This window comes from Macrotis lagotis, chromosome 1 (assembly GCF_037893015.1).
Source record: "Macrotis lagotis isolate mMagLag1 chromosome 1, bilby.v1.9.chrom.fasta, whole genome shotgun sequence".
Taxonomy (NCBI): Eukaryota; Metazoa; Chordata; class Mammalia; order Peramelemorphia; family Peramelidae; genus Macrotis; species Macrotis lagotis.
This window is the reverse complement of record NC_133658.1, coordinates 593,671,073-593,690,148: the sequence shown is the minus strand read 5'-3', so window position 1 is coordinate 593,690,148 and position 19,076 is coordinate 593,671,073. Positions and strand designations below refer to the sequence as shown.

The window sequence follows — 19,076 nt, the reverse complement described above, 5'->3', positions numbered from 1 at the left end:
GGAAGGATGGGAAAACTATCTCATATAATTGGTATATGCAAATAAAGATTATACAAAGGGGAAGACCAAGCAATTGATGCTTTAGCTCACTTCTGATCTGATCTAAAGAAGAAAGAATACATACATAAAAATATATAGATAAATACACATAGGCAATTAGGTAAATTCATTCTACTCAGCAGAGAAATAGGAGGGAAAGAGGAGAAAGGAGAATAAGGAATAAAATGAAACATAGCTTAAGAGAGATAAATCCTAAAAAAAAATAAATTCTAACTAGGGATAGTTGGTCAGTAAGATATAAAAGGAAAGAAGGAAAAGATAAATATCTATGAATTGGCTCTGGGAGATGGAAAGAGGAGACTAGAAGAGTAGTTACAGATTGCATCAAATCTAGAGCCTGCTCCTCCACTTTACCATATTCTTCTTCTGTATAAAGAAGGGACAGAAAATTGATCATAGAAATGACAAACCATGATGCCAAAGAAGTTATGATGAAGCATGCCTGCCTGCTGAAAGAGAAGTAATGGACTCAGTATGCAGATTGAGATACACACATATTTTGGATATGGTCAATGTGGGAATTTGTTTTGCTTCCCTATATTTGTTAAAATACTATTGTTTCTCTTTTAATTGGGAATGATAGGGAGAAGGTAAAATTTTTTATTGAAAAAATCAAATAAACTATTAGAAAGTTTTTAAGGTGAATTTAGGTAAGATAAGAGTTAACTAGGAAAAAAAATCTTTGCAACAAATTTCTCTGATAAAGCTTTCGTTTCTAAGATAATTGGTTTTAATTTATAAAGGTTATAAGCTATTCCCCCGTGACTCTGGAAGACTAAAGGTGAAGAATATTACCTACTTCCTGACAAGATGCAACATATTCACAATGCAGAAAAAAGACACATTTTTACATAAACAATGTGAGAATGTGTTTTGCTTGACCGTGCTTATTTCTTTTTTTTTCTTTGCAGGGCAAATGGGGTTAAGTGGCTTGCCAAAGGCCACACAGCTAGGTAATTATTAAGTGTCTGAGGCCTGATTTGAACCCAGGTACTCCTGATTCTAAGGCTGGTGCTTTATCCACCAAGCCACCTAGCCACCCGAGTGTGCTTATTTCTTACAAAGGTTTTCTTTTCTTTTTTCAATGATTGGGGGTATGAGGTTAGGATAGAAAGTAATTACTCTTGTTAAAAAAGGAAAGAAAAAAAGTTTCTCTTATCTTCTTTCAAATTCTCCCCATGATTTCCAATGATTCAGTCCTAATGCTCTCCAAAAAGTCCAGTCTATTAAAGAGAAGATGCTCCAACAAGAAGGTATATAGATTCAGAATTTTTCTGGTATTTCAAAAAGAGATTTTCTTTTTTGTGAAATTATTTGCAGTGGACAATTAGGACATTGTCAGATGCCTGCTATTAACTTGTTCACATATGGGACATACGTGAAGCATCTATATGCAAATTATCATAATTAAGTACTAGATATAGGCAGCTTGCAGTTGGAGTTACCACTGGAAATATAGAATCTAGGATTTCATATTTGAGATATTGAGGGGGCTGCTAGGTGGCGCAGTGGATAGAGCACCAGCCCTGGAGTCAGGAGGACTTGAGTTCAAAGCCTCAGATACTTAATAATTACCTAGCTTATGTGACCTTGGGGAAGCCACTTAACCCCATTGCCTTGGAAAAAAACACAAAACCTTAAAAAAAAAAACAAGACAAAAACAAAAAACGATATTGAGAGCTTGAGGCAGTTGTTTCATTGCCTTGCAGGGGAATTGTGCAGTTTGCTTTTCTTCTAGAAGTAGAATATTATGTATGGACAAAATGTAAATAGTTTTCCCTGCTATAAAGAAGGAAAATAAGTTGAAAGTATCCTTTTGTTTATTGAACAATATTTGATAAAACAATTGTTTTAATAGTTATGAGACATTACCAGGAAAGATGGATGAAATTATTCAAAAGGAAGATGACAAAGATTCTGAGGAATCAAAGGAATTCAAACAGGTGCCAAGAGGGTGAAGTTGAAAAAATATGATAAAGGAAAGAACAATAGCAGCTCATATTTGAATAGGACTTTCAGGCTTGAAAAGCATTTTTCTCACAACATTGTACAATACATAGTGTAAACATTTATCCATGTTACAGAAAAGGAAAACTGAAGATTAATAAGGTTAAGTAATATGCCTAGGGATTCAAACTAGATCTTTCTCATATTAAGATCAATGTTATATTATACTGCAAGATTTTTTTTCTATGGTGTCTATAGGGGGGAAGCATCTTCCTAGTTTTTTCAAAATATTAAGAAGAAAATACAGATGTTAAATGGTACTGGCTCAAAGAAGACATCTCTCACCCTTTTATTCAAAACACAGAGGCAGCCAGATATTAATGAGAAATGACAAATTGGTAGGTATATTGTTTCCTCAGAGTATGTATCTGGTATATAACTGAACCTCCTTGAGTTTGCTAAGCTTGAAATTGTGACAAAGTTCTTGTGATAAAATAAAAATGAAAATACCACTAAAATAAATGTCGAAAAAAAAATCTGCCAGGTGTAATAAAGTTCTTGTCAAAGAACAGAAGGTCTTGGGATCACAGTTGGTGTTTACATTACCACCTTTGATCAAAAACAGGTATGTTGGAATGTAAAGGAGTTTGATAAAGGAACTGAATAATGGAGTAAGGAGGTGACTAGAGATTTATATCTGGAATAAGAATAGTTAGCCTTTGACTTTACCAAAATTACCTCATTTTAACCTTACAATAATCCTGTAAGGAAGGTGTTATTATTGATCTTATTTTATACATGTGAAAGCTTTTGCAAACAGAGGATAAGGGACTTGACTAGAGCCACATAGCTAGCAAGTGTCTGAGGTTGGATATGAACTCAAGATTTTCAGGACAAAAGTATCAACATTCTATCCACTATACTACTTAGATGCTTCTTTACTAGAAGGGATGTCAACTAGACCAAATGTTTTACAGGTGAGAAAAAAGAAGACTAAGAAAGGTTTAGTGACTTGACTCAGAGTTATATAACTACTTCACATCAGAAGCTCCTTTCTATGTATTCCCCAGGTTTCTTTGTTTACAAAACAAGAAATATGGTCAGTTCTAGGATGAAAATGATGGTGCAAAGGGAAATATTTAAAAGGATCTATGTCTTCAAAAATAAAAAAAATAGATTTTTATCTTTCTTTTGGAGAGGACAAAAGCTTATCTTTATTTTTTTTCCTGGACCATGGCTCTAGATGATGTTTTTGATCAGTTATATTGTATCTGATGAGATTTAAGAAAAATTTATCTGTTAGTCTGGAGTAATAGAAATTTATTGAGTAAGGCTTTAAATTGATCTAATATCGAAAGAGATAGAAGGGAAGGGAGAAAGGAATTATGTTGACATATTATTTGAAGATGTTCCTTTGCATAATTTTATTGGCCTGTGGTAGATACAAATAGGGTTTTTAGTTCAAAATATAGAGAATTATAGTATTCTTCATTCATGTCTATTTTCAGAGTTTAGAAAATGAGTAGAAGAATAAGAAGATAAGAAGGGAGGGGAGACACACACACACACACACACACACACACACACACACTCTGAATGAGTGAGTGAGAGAGAGACAAACAGACAGACAGACAGGCAGGCAGACAGAGATAGAAAGAAAAGAGAGACAGAGGCAGAAACAGGAACAGAGAAAGACAGAGAAGGGGAGAGATTGACAGACCAAGATATGGTGGTGGTGGGGGGTGAGGTTTGGGAGGAGAGCACAAGAATGGGAATGAGGATTATCAGAGGAAGGCAAGAAAAGGGAGTTAAAATGGGGATAAAAGTAGAAACAAGAGAAGGGATTTATAATCTTATAGAGCAAATTGGCTATCTTTTTTGTTCTCAAAATGGACATCCTAATAAATGAGGCCATTAGTGGAATGAGAACACTTCTATAGGCGGTATCTTTGTCTTATGTCTACAGACTACCAACATTAGTCAGAATAGGCAACCAGTAGCCACCAGAAAACAGGCAAAGGGTGGAATATCCATTTGGGAGTTCACTTTTTTAAAAATTTAATTTACTTTTTCCAATTACATGCAAAGGTAATTTACAACATTCATCCATTTGTAAGTATAGGAGTTCCACAATTTTTCTACCACACTCCCTCCCTCCCCTCTCCCCATGGTGATGAACAGTCTAATCTGGTAAAAGTTATACATGTACAATTGTATTTTACATATTTCCATATTACCCAAGTTTTGAAAGAGGAATTAGAATTAAGGGGAACAAATATGAGAAAGAAAGAAAAAACATAAAGGAAGTTTTAAAAAGGTGAACAAGTATGTTTTATTCTGCATTCAGACTTCATAGTTTCTTCTCTGGATGTGGATGACATTTTCCAAAGCAGGACTCTCAGGACTGTCCTTGACCACTAAACTTCTGAGAGGAGCTGCATTCATTATAGTTAATCATCTCTCAATATTGCCATTGTGTACAGTGATGTCATGGTTGTGCTCATTCCCTCAGCATCACTTCATACAAGTGTTTCCATGCTTTTCTAAAACCTAGTCACTCATGGTTTCTTTCAGAACAATAGTACTCTATAACATTCATATATAATAACTTGCCCAGCCATTCTGCAATTGATGGAAATTCCCTCATATTCCAATTGTTTGCCATTACAAAAAAGAGTTGCTATAAATATTTTTGTGCATTTGGGATTTTCCCCTTTTTTATGATCTCTTTGGGACATCAACTCAGTAGTGATATTTTTGGATCAAAGGGTATGCATGGTTTTATTGTCCTTTTGCATAGTTCCAAATTGCTTTCCAGAAAGGTTGGATCAGTTCACAACTTTGCCAACAGTGCATTAGTGTCCCAGTTTTTCCATATCCTCTCCAACATTGATCATTTTTCTTTTGTTTCATTTTAGCTATCTGATAGATGTGAGTTTGGTACCTCAGAGTTGTTTTAATTTGCATTTCTCTAATAAATAATGATTTGGAGGATTTTTTCACAGGCTATAACTTTGATTTCTTCATCGGAAAACTGCCTTTTCATATCCTTTAACCACTTAATCTTATAATTTTGATTCAGTTCTCTGTATATTTTAGAAATGAGTCCTTTATCAGAAACACTAACTGAGAAAATTATTTCCCAGATTTCTGCATTCCTTCTAATCTTGGATGCATTGGTTTTATTTATGCAAAAATATTAAATTTTAAATCATAATCATCCATTTTGCAATTTATAATGTTCTCTATTGTTTGGTTTTAAACTTTTCCCCTCTCCATAAATTTGAAAGGTAAGATTTTTTTTGTTCTCTTAATTGGTATATGTTATCACCCTTTATACAAATCCTGTACACATTTTAACCTTATTTTGGTGAAGAATGTGAGAAGTGGGTCTATGCCTAGTGTTTGCCATACTATTTTCCAGTTTTCCCAGCAGTTTTTGTCAAACATCCCAAAAGCTAGTGTTTTAGGATTTATCAAACAGTAGTGCTTCTTTTGTACCTAATCTAATCAACTGATCCACTTAACCTATTTCTCAGGCAGTACTAGACAATTTTGATAATATAGTTTTATAATAAAGTTTTGGGCTGGTACAGTTAAGGTCACATTTCTTTGCATTTTTTCATTAATTCCCATGATATTCTTGACCTTTTGTTATTCAGATGAATTTGTTACTATGTTTTCTAGCTCTGTAAAATAGCTTTTTGGTAGCTTGATTGGGATGGCACCAAATAAGTAATTTAATTTGAGTAGAATTGCCATTTTTAATATATTAATTTGGCCTAACCATGAGCAATTGAAATTTTTTCAATTGTTTAGATCTGACTTTATTTGTGTGAAAAGTATTTGTAATTGTGTTCATATAGTTTCTAGATTTTTCTTGTCAGGTAGACGCCCAAGTATTTCATGCTGTCTACAGTTACTTTAAATGGAATTTCTCTTTCTCTTTCTCTTGGGCTTTATTGATCACATCTAGAAATGTTGATGATTGATAACGGTTTATTTTATATCCTGCTACTTTACTAAAGTTGTTAATTGTTTCAAGTCTTTTAGTTGATTTTTTAGGGTTCTCTATGTATACCATCATATCATCTGCAAAGAGTAAAAGTTTTGTTTCCTCATTATTCTGATTTCTTTAATTCCTTTTTCTTCTTTCATTGCTAAAGCTAATATTTCTAAATCAGTGTTGAATAATAGTGCTGATAATGGGCTTTCTTGTTTCACTTCTGATCTTTTTGGAAATTCTAGCTTATCCTCATTACATATAATGCTTACTGCTGATTTTAGATAGATAGTGCTTATCATATTAAGAAAAGTTTCATTTTTTTCCTATGATCAATAGTGTTTTTAATAGAAATGGCTGCTGTATTTTATCAAAGGCTTTTTCAGTATCTATTGAGATAATCATATGAATTGTTAATTTTGTAATTGATATGGTCAATTATGTTTATTGTTTTCCTAATATTTAACCATCCTTACATACCTGGTATAAATCCTACTAAATCATGGTGTATTTTCCAAGTGATAGCTTGTAATCTCTTTGCTATAATTTTATTTAAATTTTTTGCATCAATATTCATTAGGGAGATTGGTCTTTAATTTAATTTAATTACCTAGCTGTGTGGCCTTGGGCAAGCCACTTAACCCCATTGCCTTGAAAAAAATAGTTTATTATGAAATTGAAATTGTTTCTTAAATGTTTGGTAGAATTCTCTTTTAAATCCATTTGACCCTGGAGATTTTTTCTTAGGGAGCTTATTGGTGGTTTCTTTATTTTTTCTGTAATGGAATTATTTAAGTATTTTTATTTCCTCTTCTGTTAATCTGGGTAGGCTTATATTTTTGTAAATATTCATCCATTTCACTGATGTTGTCAGATTTGTTGGCATACAGTTGGACATTATAGCTTCAAGCTATTACTTTAATTTCCTCCTCGTTTGTAGTAAGTTCACCATTTTCATTTTTGATACTGGTAATTTAGTTTTCTTCTTTTCCTGTTTTTAATCAAATTAACCAAAGGCTTATCTATTTTTTTCATAAAATCAACTCTTAATTTTATTTATTATTTCAATAATTTTCCTACTTTCAGTTTTATTAATTTCTCCTTTGATTTTCAGAATTTCTAATTTGATCTAATTGGGGATTGTTAATTTGTTCTTTTTCTAGCTTTTTCAGCGCATTTCCAATTCAATAGTGGTCTCCTTAAAGATGAAAAAATTTCCCTTGATAGCTGCTTTAACTGTAAATCACAAATTTTGGTATGTTGATTAATTGTTGTCATTGTCTTGGATGAAATTATTATTTCTATGATTTGTTTTTTGATACACCCATTCTTTAAAATTAGGTTATTTGTTTTCAATTAATTTTAGTCTGTCTTTCTATGAACCTTTTATTACACTTAATTTTTATTGACTCATGATCTGAAAAGGACGATTTAATATTTCTGCCCTTGTGCATTTGATTGTAAGGTTTTTTATATCCTGCTGCATGGTCAATTTTTGTGAAAATGCTATGTAGTACAGAGAAAAAGATATATTCTTTTCTATCCCCATTCAATTTTCTTTAGAGGTCTATCATATCTAAGTTTTCTAAAATTCTATTTGCCTTTTTAACTTCTTATTTATTTTGTGGTTAGATTTATCTAATTCTCAGACAGGGAGGTTGAGGTCCCCCATTATTATAGTTTTGCTATGTCTCCCTGTAACTTTTAGCCTCTCCTCCAAGAATTTAGATGTTAAACCACTTAGTGCATATACTTCATTGCCTGTTGTACCTTTTAAGTTGATGTAATTTTCTTCCTTATCCCTTTTAATGAGGATTTATTTTTAGTTGTGCATTGTCTGAGAGATAGGATTGCTACCTCTGGGTTTTTTTTAGTTCAACTGAAGCATATTTTTTTTCTGTTCCATCCTTTTACTTTTACCTGTATGTATCTCTCTGCTTCAAAAGCCTTTCTTGTAAAAAACATTATTGGATTCCAGTTTTTAATCCACTCTGCTATCCCCTTTGTTAGTGATTGGCCTGTGTGAGTTCTCTATAAAATAGTTTTATTTGGCAAGTGTACACCTGGCATTCTAACAAAGTGTCCAACCCATCATAGTTGCATTCTGTTGTAATGTTGGAATACTGGGAAGTTTAGCTCAAGAAAGGACCTCAGAATCTCGCTTCTCCTAAGAGAGATGAACTTCAGAATCTTCCTAAGATAATTTAAGCAAAAGCAATTCAGTTTCCTGACATGGCACTGGTATAGCAATGAGGTCAGAACAACAGTTCTGTAGATCTTCAGTTTGGTAGTTAATCTAATACTTCTTCTTGTCTATACTTTCTTTTGGAGCCTCCCAAATACTTAGCTAGCTCTGGGAATGGGTCTATCAACATGATTATCAATGTATACTTTCCTGAAAAGGACACTGACAAGGTAAGTGAACTTGTCCACAATACTCAGAACTACTCCATTTGCTGCAATTGATGGTTCCACATATGGATGATGTGGTACTGGCTAATGGAGCACCTATATTTTCTTGGTGTTAGCACAAGCAAATTTAGTACAAGCAGCAGAGAATTGATCCATACTTTGTTGCATCTCAGCTTCAGAGGCTGCATTGAGTGCATAATCATCTATAAACAAAAAAATTATGTGCCAACACTCCCTCCACTTTGATCTTGGCTTGTAGCCTTTTCAAGTTGAAGGGTTTATCCTCAGTGAAATAGCTAACCTTGATACCATGTTCATCCTCAGTGAAGGCATTTGGTAACATGACTGAAAATATCATGTTAAAAAGCATGGTAGCTAGGACATATCCTTGTTTCATTCCATTGGTGACTGGGACATCTTCAGAGCACCTTCCAGAACCTAGGCAAGCATGCCATCATGAAATTGACATACAATATTGTTGAATTTCTCTGGGAAACCAAATTTTGACATAATTTTCCAAAAGCCCTCTTGACTGAAAGTATTTAAGGCCTTGGTCAGATCTACAAATGTCACAAATAGACCTCCGTACTGTTTCCAGCATTTTTCCTGCAGTTATTGGATAGCAAATACCATATTGAATATTCATTGACCTTTTCTGAAGCCTCACTGGTGCTTAGGGAGGTGACCATCTTCCAGGTGAAGGATCTGCCTATTGAGGAAGACTCTGGAAAGTATCTTACTGGCAATGACTAAAAGAGAAATACCTCTGTAATTGTCACAAGAATATCCATTCCCTTTTCCTTTAAAGAGATGGACAATGGAGGTATCCTTGAATTCTTGGAGGATAATGTCTCTTCATGTCATATAACCTGGAAAATTTCTTTTTTTTTTTTTTTTTAGGTTTTTGCTAGGCAAATGGAGTTAAGTGGCTTGCCCAAGGCCACACAGCTAGGTAATTATTAAGTGTCTGAGGCAGAATTTCAACTCAGGTATTCCTGACTCCAGGGCTGGTGCTCTATGCACTGTGCCACCTAGCTGCCCTATCCTGGAAAATTTCAGTCAGCTTTTGAATGAGCAATGAATTCCTATCTTATAGATCTCAACTGGAATACATTGCCACTTGAAAGGAACCTAATGGCATTCAAAACCTCTCCTTCAGTTGGAACTTCAGCTAGGGGCTAATTGACTTCAACTTGAGGTAAATGGTCAATGACTTCTGCATAGATTGATGAGGATCTATTAAGAATACTATGTAAGTGCTCAGACTGCTGTTCTAATGTCATGTCCCTTTCATTAATCAATGTGGATCCATTAGCACTGAATAGTTGAGATGAACCATGGGTCTTTGGCCCATAAATAGCCTTCAGGTCATCATAGTAGAACTTTGGTTTGTTACTCTTTGCATAAAACAATTTCATCTGCCATCTTACTTAGTCAATAGTACTGCATCTCTCTCTAAGTTTCACTTGTACTTTACTTTTGATAGAATTAAATGTTGCCTTTTTAGAAATGGATGAACTATCCTACTAGTAAACCCTTTGAAGTTCTCATTTTTCATTTAGCAGTTTTATATTTCCCCATAATTTTCATCAAATCAGTCTTGATGTGAGTGTTCTGACCCAGATGAGCAAATGCAGTGTTGTATACCAGATCTCTGAAAGGGGCTCACTCTTTTTTTGTGTTGACTTAGTTTTCCTTCCAAGTTAGCAACAAATTGTTCCCACTCAGAAAGACATTCTAATCTCCTGACATTAATTCTTCTAGTTGTCATTCTGCCTTTGGGTTGCTACTTGGTTGAATATGAATATTTAACTTGGAGAGGATGAGTCTGTGATCTGTCCAGTACTCTGCACCACATTGCCTTTGTCACTCTCACATTTTATCTTTTCTCCTTACAGTCACATAGTCTATTAGATATCAATGCTTCCTATGAGGGTTCATCCAGGAAGTTTTATTGCATTTAGGTAAACAGAAGACAGCGTTTGTGATGAGAATGTTTGTCATGAGATGAACAAGTTGCCGTTGTTCTTTCTAGTTCCATTCAAGGACTCCCTGCCATGACTGGTCATCTGAGTCTACTTTAGCATTAAAGTCAGACAGAATTATAAGCTTATCCTCTTTTGGTACATTGATGATAAGGGTCTCCAGGTCTTCATAAAATTTTTCTTTGACTTCATCAGGGTTTGTTTATGGTGATATGATGTTTTCCTTAAAGTGGGAATCTCATTGTCATGAGATTGTCATTCATTCCTTTTGGTGGACATTCAAGCTTGTTGACTAGATTAGTTTTGATTTACAAAACCTACCTTAGCTTCATGGTGCTACCCTTCACTGCAGTCATTCCAGAAAAAAAAAAAAAAACGTGTATCCAGCTCAGATTTCAATAAGCTGGAATTCATTTGCTAGCCTTGCTTGATTTAGGGCTTCTATTTGGATATGATACATGCTGAGTTCTCTTGCAACAAGAACTGTTCATCTTTCAGGTCTATTGGATCTTGCATTGTCCATGAGTGTGTCCACTCCATGCACCGATGGTAAATGGAATCTTCTTTGAAGAAGTTTTCTTAGATTTTTTTGTGTGTGTCTTTACCACATTGTGGGATCTCTGCCTGCCACAGTAATCAGGCCAGAGTTAAGGAAGCAGACAATTTTTAGGGCACCTTTTCTAGCCCCTTCCTTACATCAGGAGGTGAGCAGTGCAATCCTTAAAAGGATTGCTTAGTCACTCAGATGGTCTGCCAAATCCCACTGATGCTTTTAGTAGTAAAACTATCCTATGGCCTGGGCCACCAGTATTCAGGGTTGTATCCCAGCGTATCCGTACCTGCTGCTTTGTCACTTGCCTGTCGTCATTGGACTTTGAGGAATGGTAAAGTGGTATGGGTGATGCCTTTTGATACATGTATTAATTGAATTTAAATGGAGTGGAGTCGCACAAAGTCATCCACCTCACACTCTCTTCCAAAATCATTATGACCCAGTGGCAAGACAAAGTCAAGACAACTGGTGATGGTTCTAGATGCAGTGGATGATTTTTGTGTCTTCTGTGTCTAACCAAACTCTAAGTGTTCCACAGCACCTGCTTCAGCTGCCCTCATGGCCATAAGAACAGTGTTCACATCTGACCATTCCACTGGTAGAAGACTTCACATGCTTGGGGTAGCCATTCTCCAGAAATCACTGATGTGTTATCTTCAGTTATTCTCAGTTAGTCCACCTGCTGAAATGGTTTACTGGGGTGTGGCCGCTGTATGTGCTATAGCTTCTTGGAGCCAAAAGTGAGAGTTAAGTTACTTGGGTAGATATCAAAGGTAGAAAGCAACCCTGAAAAAGACTGAGTAGTCCCTTACACCAGAGGTACTGGTACTTGAACACACCCTATAGCCCATACATACATACACACATCTATATATCCTTGATGGTTTCTTTTATTCTAATTCCTGTGCGCATCATCATGAATCATATGCTTTAGCCTACTCACAACTCTATTGATTCTCTCCCAATCATTCCCTTTGTGTCATTGACAAATTCTTGGAAGATCATGTCATTCTCGTACTCATGGCCATTTTCTTATTCATCAATCAATAAATAAACATTTATTAAGCACTATATATCAGGCACTATATCAAGTGCTAGGGATTCAAAAAGAGGCAATACCTCCTATCATTCAGGATCTCATATTGTTATGGATCATCACTAGAAGAATATTGTACTGACATTAAAAAAATGGGTAGCAACTTGGCAGTACTATCCCCCATATTCCCAAGGGACTATTATGTTCATTTTCCTAATAGTACAACTGTTTTGACTTTCCCACAACTTTCCCCCTCCCTGCCCCCAGAGACCTTTTGTTACTCTCCCCTAGGTGAGCAAATCTCAATTCACACAACTTCATGCTTTTTCATTCCTGCATCCACAATACCAGGGAATGGAGTCAATATTGTTCATCTCAATGAAGAGAAAGCAATAATTCTGTATGTCTACCTTTTTCCTCATCCAAGCTAGAAACTTGAAAGGGACAGGTCTTCACAAGAAGGGGAGGAAAAAACTTGGGAAACAATACCCTTGGGAATTGATTCATAAGTCTTCTGAATGTTCAGAAAAGATACTGTTATGCTGCTGCTCACAGAATGTGTAGGGGATTTATGTTTTAAAGGACTGATTCCAAACTTAACTGCAGGATTTCTAGTATTAGGGTAGGATTTAATTTGTATATATTAAGGATATTGAGGAGCAACTTTAATTAGGGAACATTATGAGGCATATATCCTAATTGTGTTAAGTGCATAAATCTTTCTCCATCACATCTAAATTTTAAGTTACTTGATCTTACTACCCACAATTTCAACTTCAGTATTTTGGACTATTAAGTACTGAATAAATTTTTAAGTTTCTCCAAACATTCTTGTTTGTAGATGAAACTATGTCAATAATATCTAAGTGATATTTCATGGACATTCAAAAGGAATTAACACATGCCGGAAAAACAAAAAAACAAATGAAGGAAGAGCAGATGTTGTCCTAATTAGGACATGTAGTTGAATGGGCAATTCTAGTATATCTCTACTTCTGTCTCATGAAGGCATTGAATACAGATGGATAATAAGCTAGTTCTACAATTGAATAGGGCAGTCGGTTGGATCAATGTATAGTTTTGAGCAGCTGTAACATCTGTCGTCGGACACTTAGTAGCTGGGTGACTTTGGACAAGTCTTAATCCTCTTTGTCTCAGTTTCCTTATCTATAAAATGAGCTAGAGAAAAATGGAAAATCACTCCAGTATCTTTGCCAAGAAAACTTCAAATAAGACCATGAAGAGTCAGAACAACTAAAAACAACAACATACAACTGAATGAAATAAGTTTGATAATCCTATGAAATGAGCAGCATACTAGAGTGATCCAACATTTTGAAAGGTAGATCAAGAGGGCCTGGGTTTGATTGTCTTCTTTACTGTTTACCTTGATCTTGGGCAAGTCACTTGAACCTACCTGGGCCTCAGTTTCCCCATAAGTATAATGAGAGGTTTGCACTAGGTGACCTTTATGGTTCTAACTTGAAAGCCTGAGTCTTTCCTAGAGGAGAGAACAGTATAGACTAGGATAGTCCAGGGAGACTTCAGAGAAGAAAAGGAATCAGAACTAGAGACAAACCTGGAAAAGTCATACATTAGCCAAAGAGTGATGCAGAAAGGAAGTATGATTTCAAAGGAGGGGAAAAAGATCATGGTGGAATCTGGTTTTCTAGGGAAGTTGCTTGTTAAACAAATCCTGGTTGAATTCATGGAACAGAGTTTACCTCAGCAGGTTGTTTTGGATGTCTGTGTATGGGTTCCTAGAGTACTTACAGACTTTTCCTAGTGATAGGGTTCTGGCAGAAACAACGAGATTCATAGAAGTAGCAGTCGGATCTGCCTGGTGGACATATACAGCAGCACTTGTAGATCGGGTCATTGGCACAGGAGCAGCAGCACCAGTGGCAATTGGGTGCATCTGAGCAGGTACAGTGACAACACTGGCAATCACCATCATCCTCATATGGACAGGGGAAGCAGGAACAGTTCCTTTCTGAAGTGAAAAGAAACCTCATGCACAGGCACATACGTGACCTGGGGAAGATATTATCCCATGGAAGGCATGGACAGAAGAGGCAGGTTGGTTCCACCCTGGCTCCTATTTGATCGCAGTTCATCAGACTTCTTTCAGAGACCCAAGGCCTCTTTGACAGCATTCAGTCTCTAAAAAGCCCAGCTGCCTGATTTTCTCAACTCATGACCTACTGCTACAACTAGGATGCCAAAGCACAGATTGACATTTACCTATGTAAGACTGAGTTCATTGGTTATGTCATAATCCCTCTCTCCCCTCTTTAATTCACCATCCTATAGAACTGCAGGTGCTTGTAGATATATTCTCCACAGGTGGTCAGCCTTCATCAATGGGACTACAGTAAACAAAAGACCTGGGGATCTTTTGAGTTTACCACATAGCGAGTGAACTGACAAGGCTGGGCTTTGGTCTGTTTGATTTCTGCTCAGGATTAGGTAGGCACTTAAGGTAAAATATTCCCAGGCTGCCATGTCTAGGTTTCCCATATGGGTGCTGAATCACATGGCACAGTGGAGAAGAGACTTGAATTTAGAGTCTGAGATCCTGAGTTCCAATCCTATGGGCAAGTCATTTCAGGTCCCTGGGCCTCAGTTTCCTCTTCTGGAACATGAGAAAGTTGGATTAGATCAGGGATTCTTAACCCTTTTTGTGTCTTGGACCCTGTAGGATCCCATTTGGTTGAAAGCCTGGGATATGAATTAAACTGTAAAAATCAAAATAAGTATGTATCTCTTTAAGCAATGAAAGTTATGATATGGGTTCCCTCGCAAAAGTCTGAAGTAGTAAAATTCATGATGTAGGTTCCCAGAAAAAGTTTCTATCAGTGAAAACTATAATAATAATAATGATGATGATGAGTTCCTCTCAAAGAAATATATATATATATATATATATATATATATATATATATATCAAGATTAAAAAGCATTTAGTCAAGGAAACCCCAAAATATCAGTCAATCTGCACTAGCATTCTTTGCAGTTCTTTACTTTGTCTGTTTTTCTCTAATTACCACGGGAATTTTGGAGTCATCTTTGTGGGGATCCATGATTGTTGTCTAGTGGCCACCCTAAACTGACCTGGTTTGATTATCCCATATTGATTATTAAATTACTTATATATTCAATCTGGAGCTCTTGGCTCATTTCTTCAATAGCTAAATGTGAAATTAAATTCTATATGATAAAATCTTGAATATCTCACTATGGGAGATTTCCAGGCACAGCAACCACCTTTGGCAATCTGGTGAAGCCTATAAATCCCCCATATCAGAATAATAATTTTAAATTAATGAAATAAAGTACATAGGGTTATAAAATAAAAGTTTACATTGAAATAGTTCTCAAATATTTTGAAATAGTTTTCAAAATATTAAAAGTTCCCAAGTTCCTGGGCACCCTTAAAACTATCTATGGACACTTGGCGCAGTCTATGGACTGATGATATCTCTGAATCTAAGATCACATGAAATAAAAAATATAAGGAATCTCTTAATTGTTCTGTTTCTATAGAAATACAGCTTTATTAGATGATTGAACCAAAACTTCCAACAGAAAGGTTCAGATATGGATAGTTGGGAAACTGCATTATAAGTAACATGAACTTGGAGGGAATGGCCAGTGGGTATTTCAGGCCCTCTCAAAAAGCACTATGTAGCAGAGTTACCAACAAGATCTTTTCAAAAAGCAACTATTACTACAAACCTAAAAATGATATTTTTTTTTTTTAGCTGTAGGGTAGACAGGGCCACCAATTCAATACCATTTACCTCCAAAGCAACCATCACCATCACACTATGTCTGCTGATCCTGGTAAAATGAAAGTTTTCTAAATGTTTCCTCTTTAGGTAAAATTGGTATTGATAAAAATTTTGATGCCATTCCATGCAGAATTTCTAATCCTAATGAACATCAATGAAATCATGGGTTTTTATCTGTGATGTATAAATATCACACATGCTAAGGAAAAGGGGCATTTATCAGATTTTCCTCTTGGAAGCAATTCTTTTAAATAATAATAAAATAATTTAAAGAATAAATAAAATTAAATAAAATAGAATGCTCTAAATAAAACTTTTCAGGTTTTAGGATATTTTGGTTTCTTCTCTGTGGAGACAGGAAATTTTCTAGAGTAGACTAGTCTAAATGGGAAACAAATTACTCTTTTCCTTGCCTTCAGACTCATTTTCATTGTAGGGTTGTATAAGATATCTATGAGATCTTGACTTTATCAATTCAATAATGGTAGAGTTCTGCTGGTTCCTGTATAGACACTAGCTGCTTCACTTTAAGCCGATGATGATATTTGGCCTTCATTCTCGAAGATCATGACATCAGTGAAGTGATAGCATAACAAGCATATGTATTAGATTTGAATGGGGAGAGATGCTGTGCTAAATATGCAATTTCACTTTCTCCTACAGAGCCATCCAGGTCCTGTGACCAGCTATGGATCAGGCAGCTGAACATGACCCTGGATGTGAGGTAGTCAGAGTGACTTGCCCAAGGTCTCACAGCTAGTCAATGTCAGGTGTCTGAGGATGGATTCAAACTCCTTCCTCCTGACTCACAGGCCATTGTTCTATCTACCTAGCTGCTACTTTAAGCAGATAGAGCATAGGAGGTCTCTCTGCTTGTCCCAGTAGATAGAGCATAGGAGGTCTCTCTGCTTGGCCCAGTGGCAGCTGCAGAGAGGCAGGTTTAAAATTGACTTAATCTAGAACATCTTCCAGATGGAATGGGTTCCAAAGAGAGTGGGTTCCTCCTTTTGCTTTCCTTTCCATAAAGGCATTTTTCTTAGGACAGTCAGTTCTCCAGTAAAGAGCACTTGATGGTTTAGTGGATAGAGTAATGGACCTGGGAATCAGGAAGATTTAGCTCTTGCCTCAGACACTAGCTTTGTGACCTTGGGCAAGTAACCTCATTTACTTCAGTTTCCTTAAATATAAAATAGGAATAACAGCATCCTACTTCTCAGGGTTGTTGTGAGGATCAAATGAGAGAATATTTTCAAGATACTTAATACAGAGACTGGCACATAATAGATTCTATATAAATGTTTATTTTTGTCTTTATTTTAATAGGTATGTTGTAACATTTATAGCATTTTCAGGCTTAGTAGCATTTTACATCTATCTTGTCATTTGATTTGCAACAACCTGTATGATACTTTTTATTTTCCCAATTTTGCATATGAAGAAAATGAGACAAGCAGAGGTGAAGTTGACTTGCCTGGGGATACAGAGCTAGTAATCATTTGAAGCACATTTTGAACTTGCATCTTCTTGGCTTGTCATCTACCTGCTATAGATGGAAGTCTTGCTCCTGTATGGGTTTGACTAGATGACTCCCAACTTTGAATTATGGGGATCTGTAATACTAAAACTGTATTTTCCCAAAGCACTCTCTGATTCTGCAACCTACCACCTTATCCTCCCAATGTTTATATGATCATCATAGTTAACATTTACATCATTCTTTCAGATTTCCAAAGGTTTGTATATATTATCTCATTCGATCTTCACCTGATTATATGGGCAAGGAAACTGATACTGAGAATTATTAAGTTGTCAAGGGTTGACACATTGAGTAAGTATCTGCAGCAAGTTATGAATTCAGGTTTTCTCCCCCTGGATGTCCAAATAGCCCATTTTGAATTGTAAATGGAATTTATTATATCATAATTTTATTTTGTAGATAATGTAGCTGCTGAGTTTTTATTACTTATTTTTCTGTTCAAAACTCTTCTGGGGGCTCACTATTATTTATTAAATATACATAAAACTTCTTAAATATACATAAAAGTTCTTGCTGTAGTCAAATGCAACTCAACTATAGCCAAACTGTTCTATTTAATTAATTTAAATTTAACTTGCCATATCTCGGTACACATCCTGCATTGTCCCTTCCATGGCTTTTTTTTTTTCATTCTTTCTGTGTCTGGCATGCCTGCCATCTGCCTATCCCCTTCTTTCTAATCAACATTCTGGTTGTAGAAATCTTACCTTAAATTCCTTAAGACTTTACTCAAATGTTGATATATCTCCTATTAAATGATCCCTGATTCCACTAATCAATCATGATAATCACTCCTCTTCCCCACTCCCTATGAACACCAACTTGCTTTGCCCTTATCATCACTATGTATTACAATTATTTACACATTCATTCATATCCCCCTACTAAACTCTGTAGGGTAAGAATCCTATTTCATTTTCATATTGCATCAACCCCATTGCAATTATCTGAAAATAAATATGAATTATCCTATTGTTGAAATCGAATATTTCTCTTTTGTTTAAGGGATACCCATGTCACCTTTCATGATGCATAGTCAAATCCTTTTCAGAATAATAGACTCACAGAAATTTAGAAATGGAAGATTCATAAAACTACCCATCTAAGACAGATCTTGGTAAAATAATTCTTCCATCTGTGTATTTGTTTCTATAGGAGCAGTTAGGTAGTACAGTGGATAGAGCACTGGCCTTGGAATCAGGAAGACTAGAGTTTAAATCCAGTCTCAGACCCTTGTCATTTGCTACTATGGGAAAGTCCTTTAACCCTGATTGCCTCCCATCCAGGGCAATCTTCAATCATCTTGATTTATATCTGACCACTGGATCCAGATGACTCTGGAGGAGAAAGTGAGATTGGTGACTTTGCATTAGCACCCCTCACTCAAATCCAATTTACATGCATGCAGTAACATCACCTCCCTGATGTCATGGTCTTCGTCAAGAATGAAGGACAAACATCATCATCATCTTCATTATCAGCATCATGCTTCTGTAAGTTATCACTGGAATGTGATAACTATGGAGACTCAAGAAGTCCTCCAAATGGCCCAACACTGACTCAGGGGATCTTGCTCATTAATTCATAGATTGCTAGAATGAGAAGGAATGTGCAAGCTCATCTAACTTCACTTCTCATCAAGAGATGCAACATAGAATTTCAGGAACTTGAGTTCCAAGGGATCTTGAATATCAGTTGATTCTCTCTTTTTATAGTTGAAGAAATGAAATTCTCAAAGGTGAGACTATT

General features: G+C 35.7%; 1 protein-coding gene and 1 long non-coding RNA gene across 2 annotated transcripts in view; one reads left to right on the top strand and one right to left on the bottom strand.

Annotated features, from left to right (window-relative positions):
• TRIM42 (tripartite motif containing 42) overlaps window positions 1–14,198 on the bottom strand; it is a 65,574-nt gene extending 51,376 nt beyond the window's left edge. Inside the window, exon 1 of the mRNA XM_074214893.1 lies at window positions 13,770–14,198. Within this exon, the coding sequence (XP_074070994.1) occupies window positions 13,770–14,152 (383 nt within the window). The 5' untranslated portion in view covers window positions 14,153–14,198. The remainder of the gene's footprint in view (window positions 1–13,769) is intronic.
• LOC141507332 (uncharacterized) overlaps window positions 1–19,076 on the top strand; it is a 148,104-nt gene that overhangs the window by 115,464 nt on the left and 13,564 nt on the right. The window lies entirely within an intron of this gene.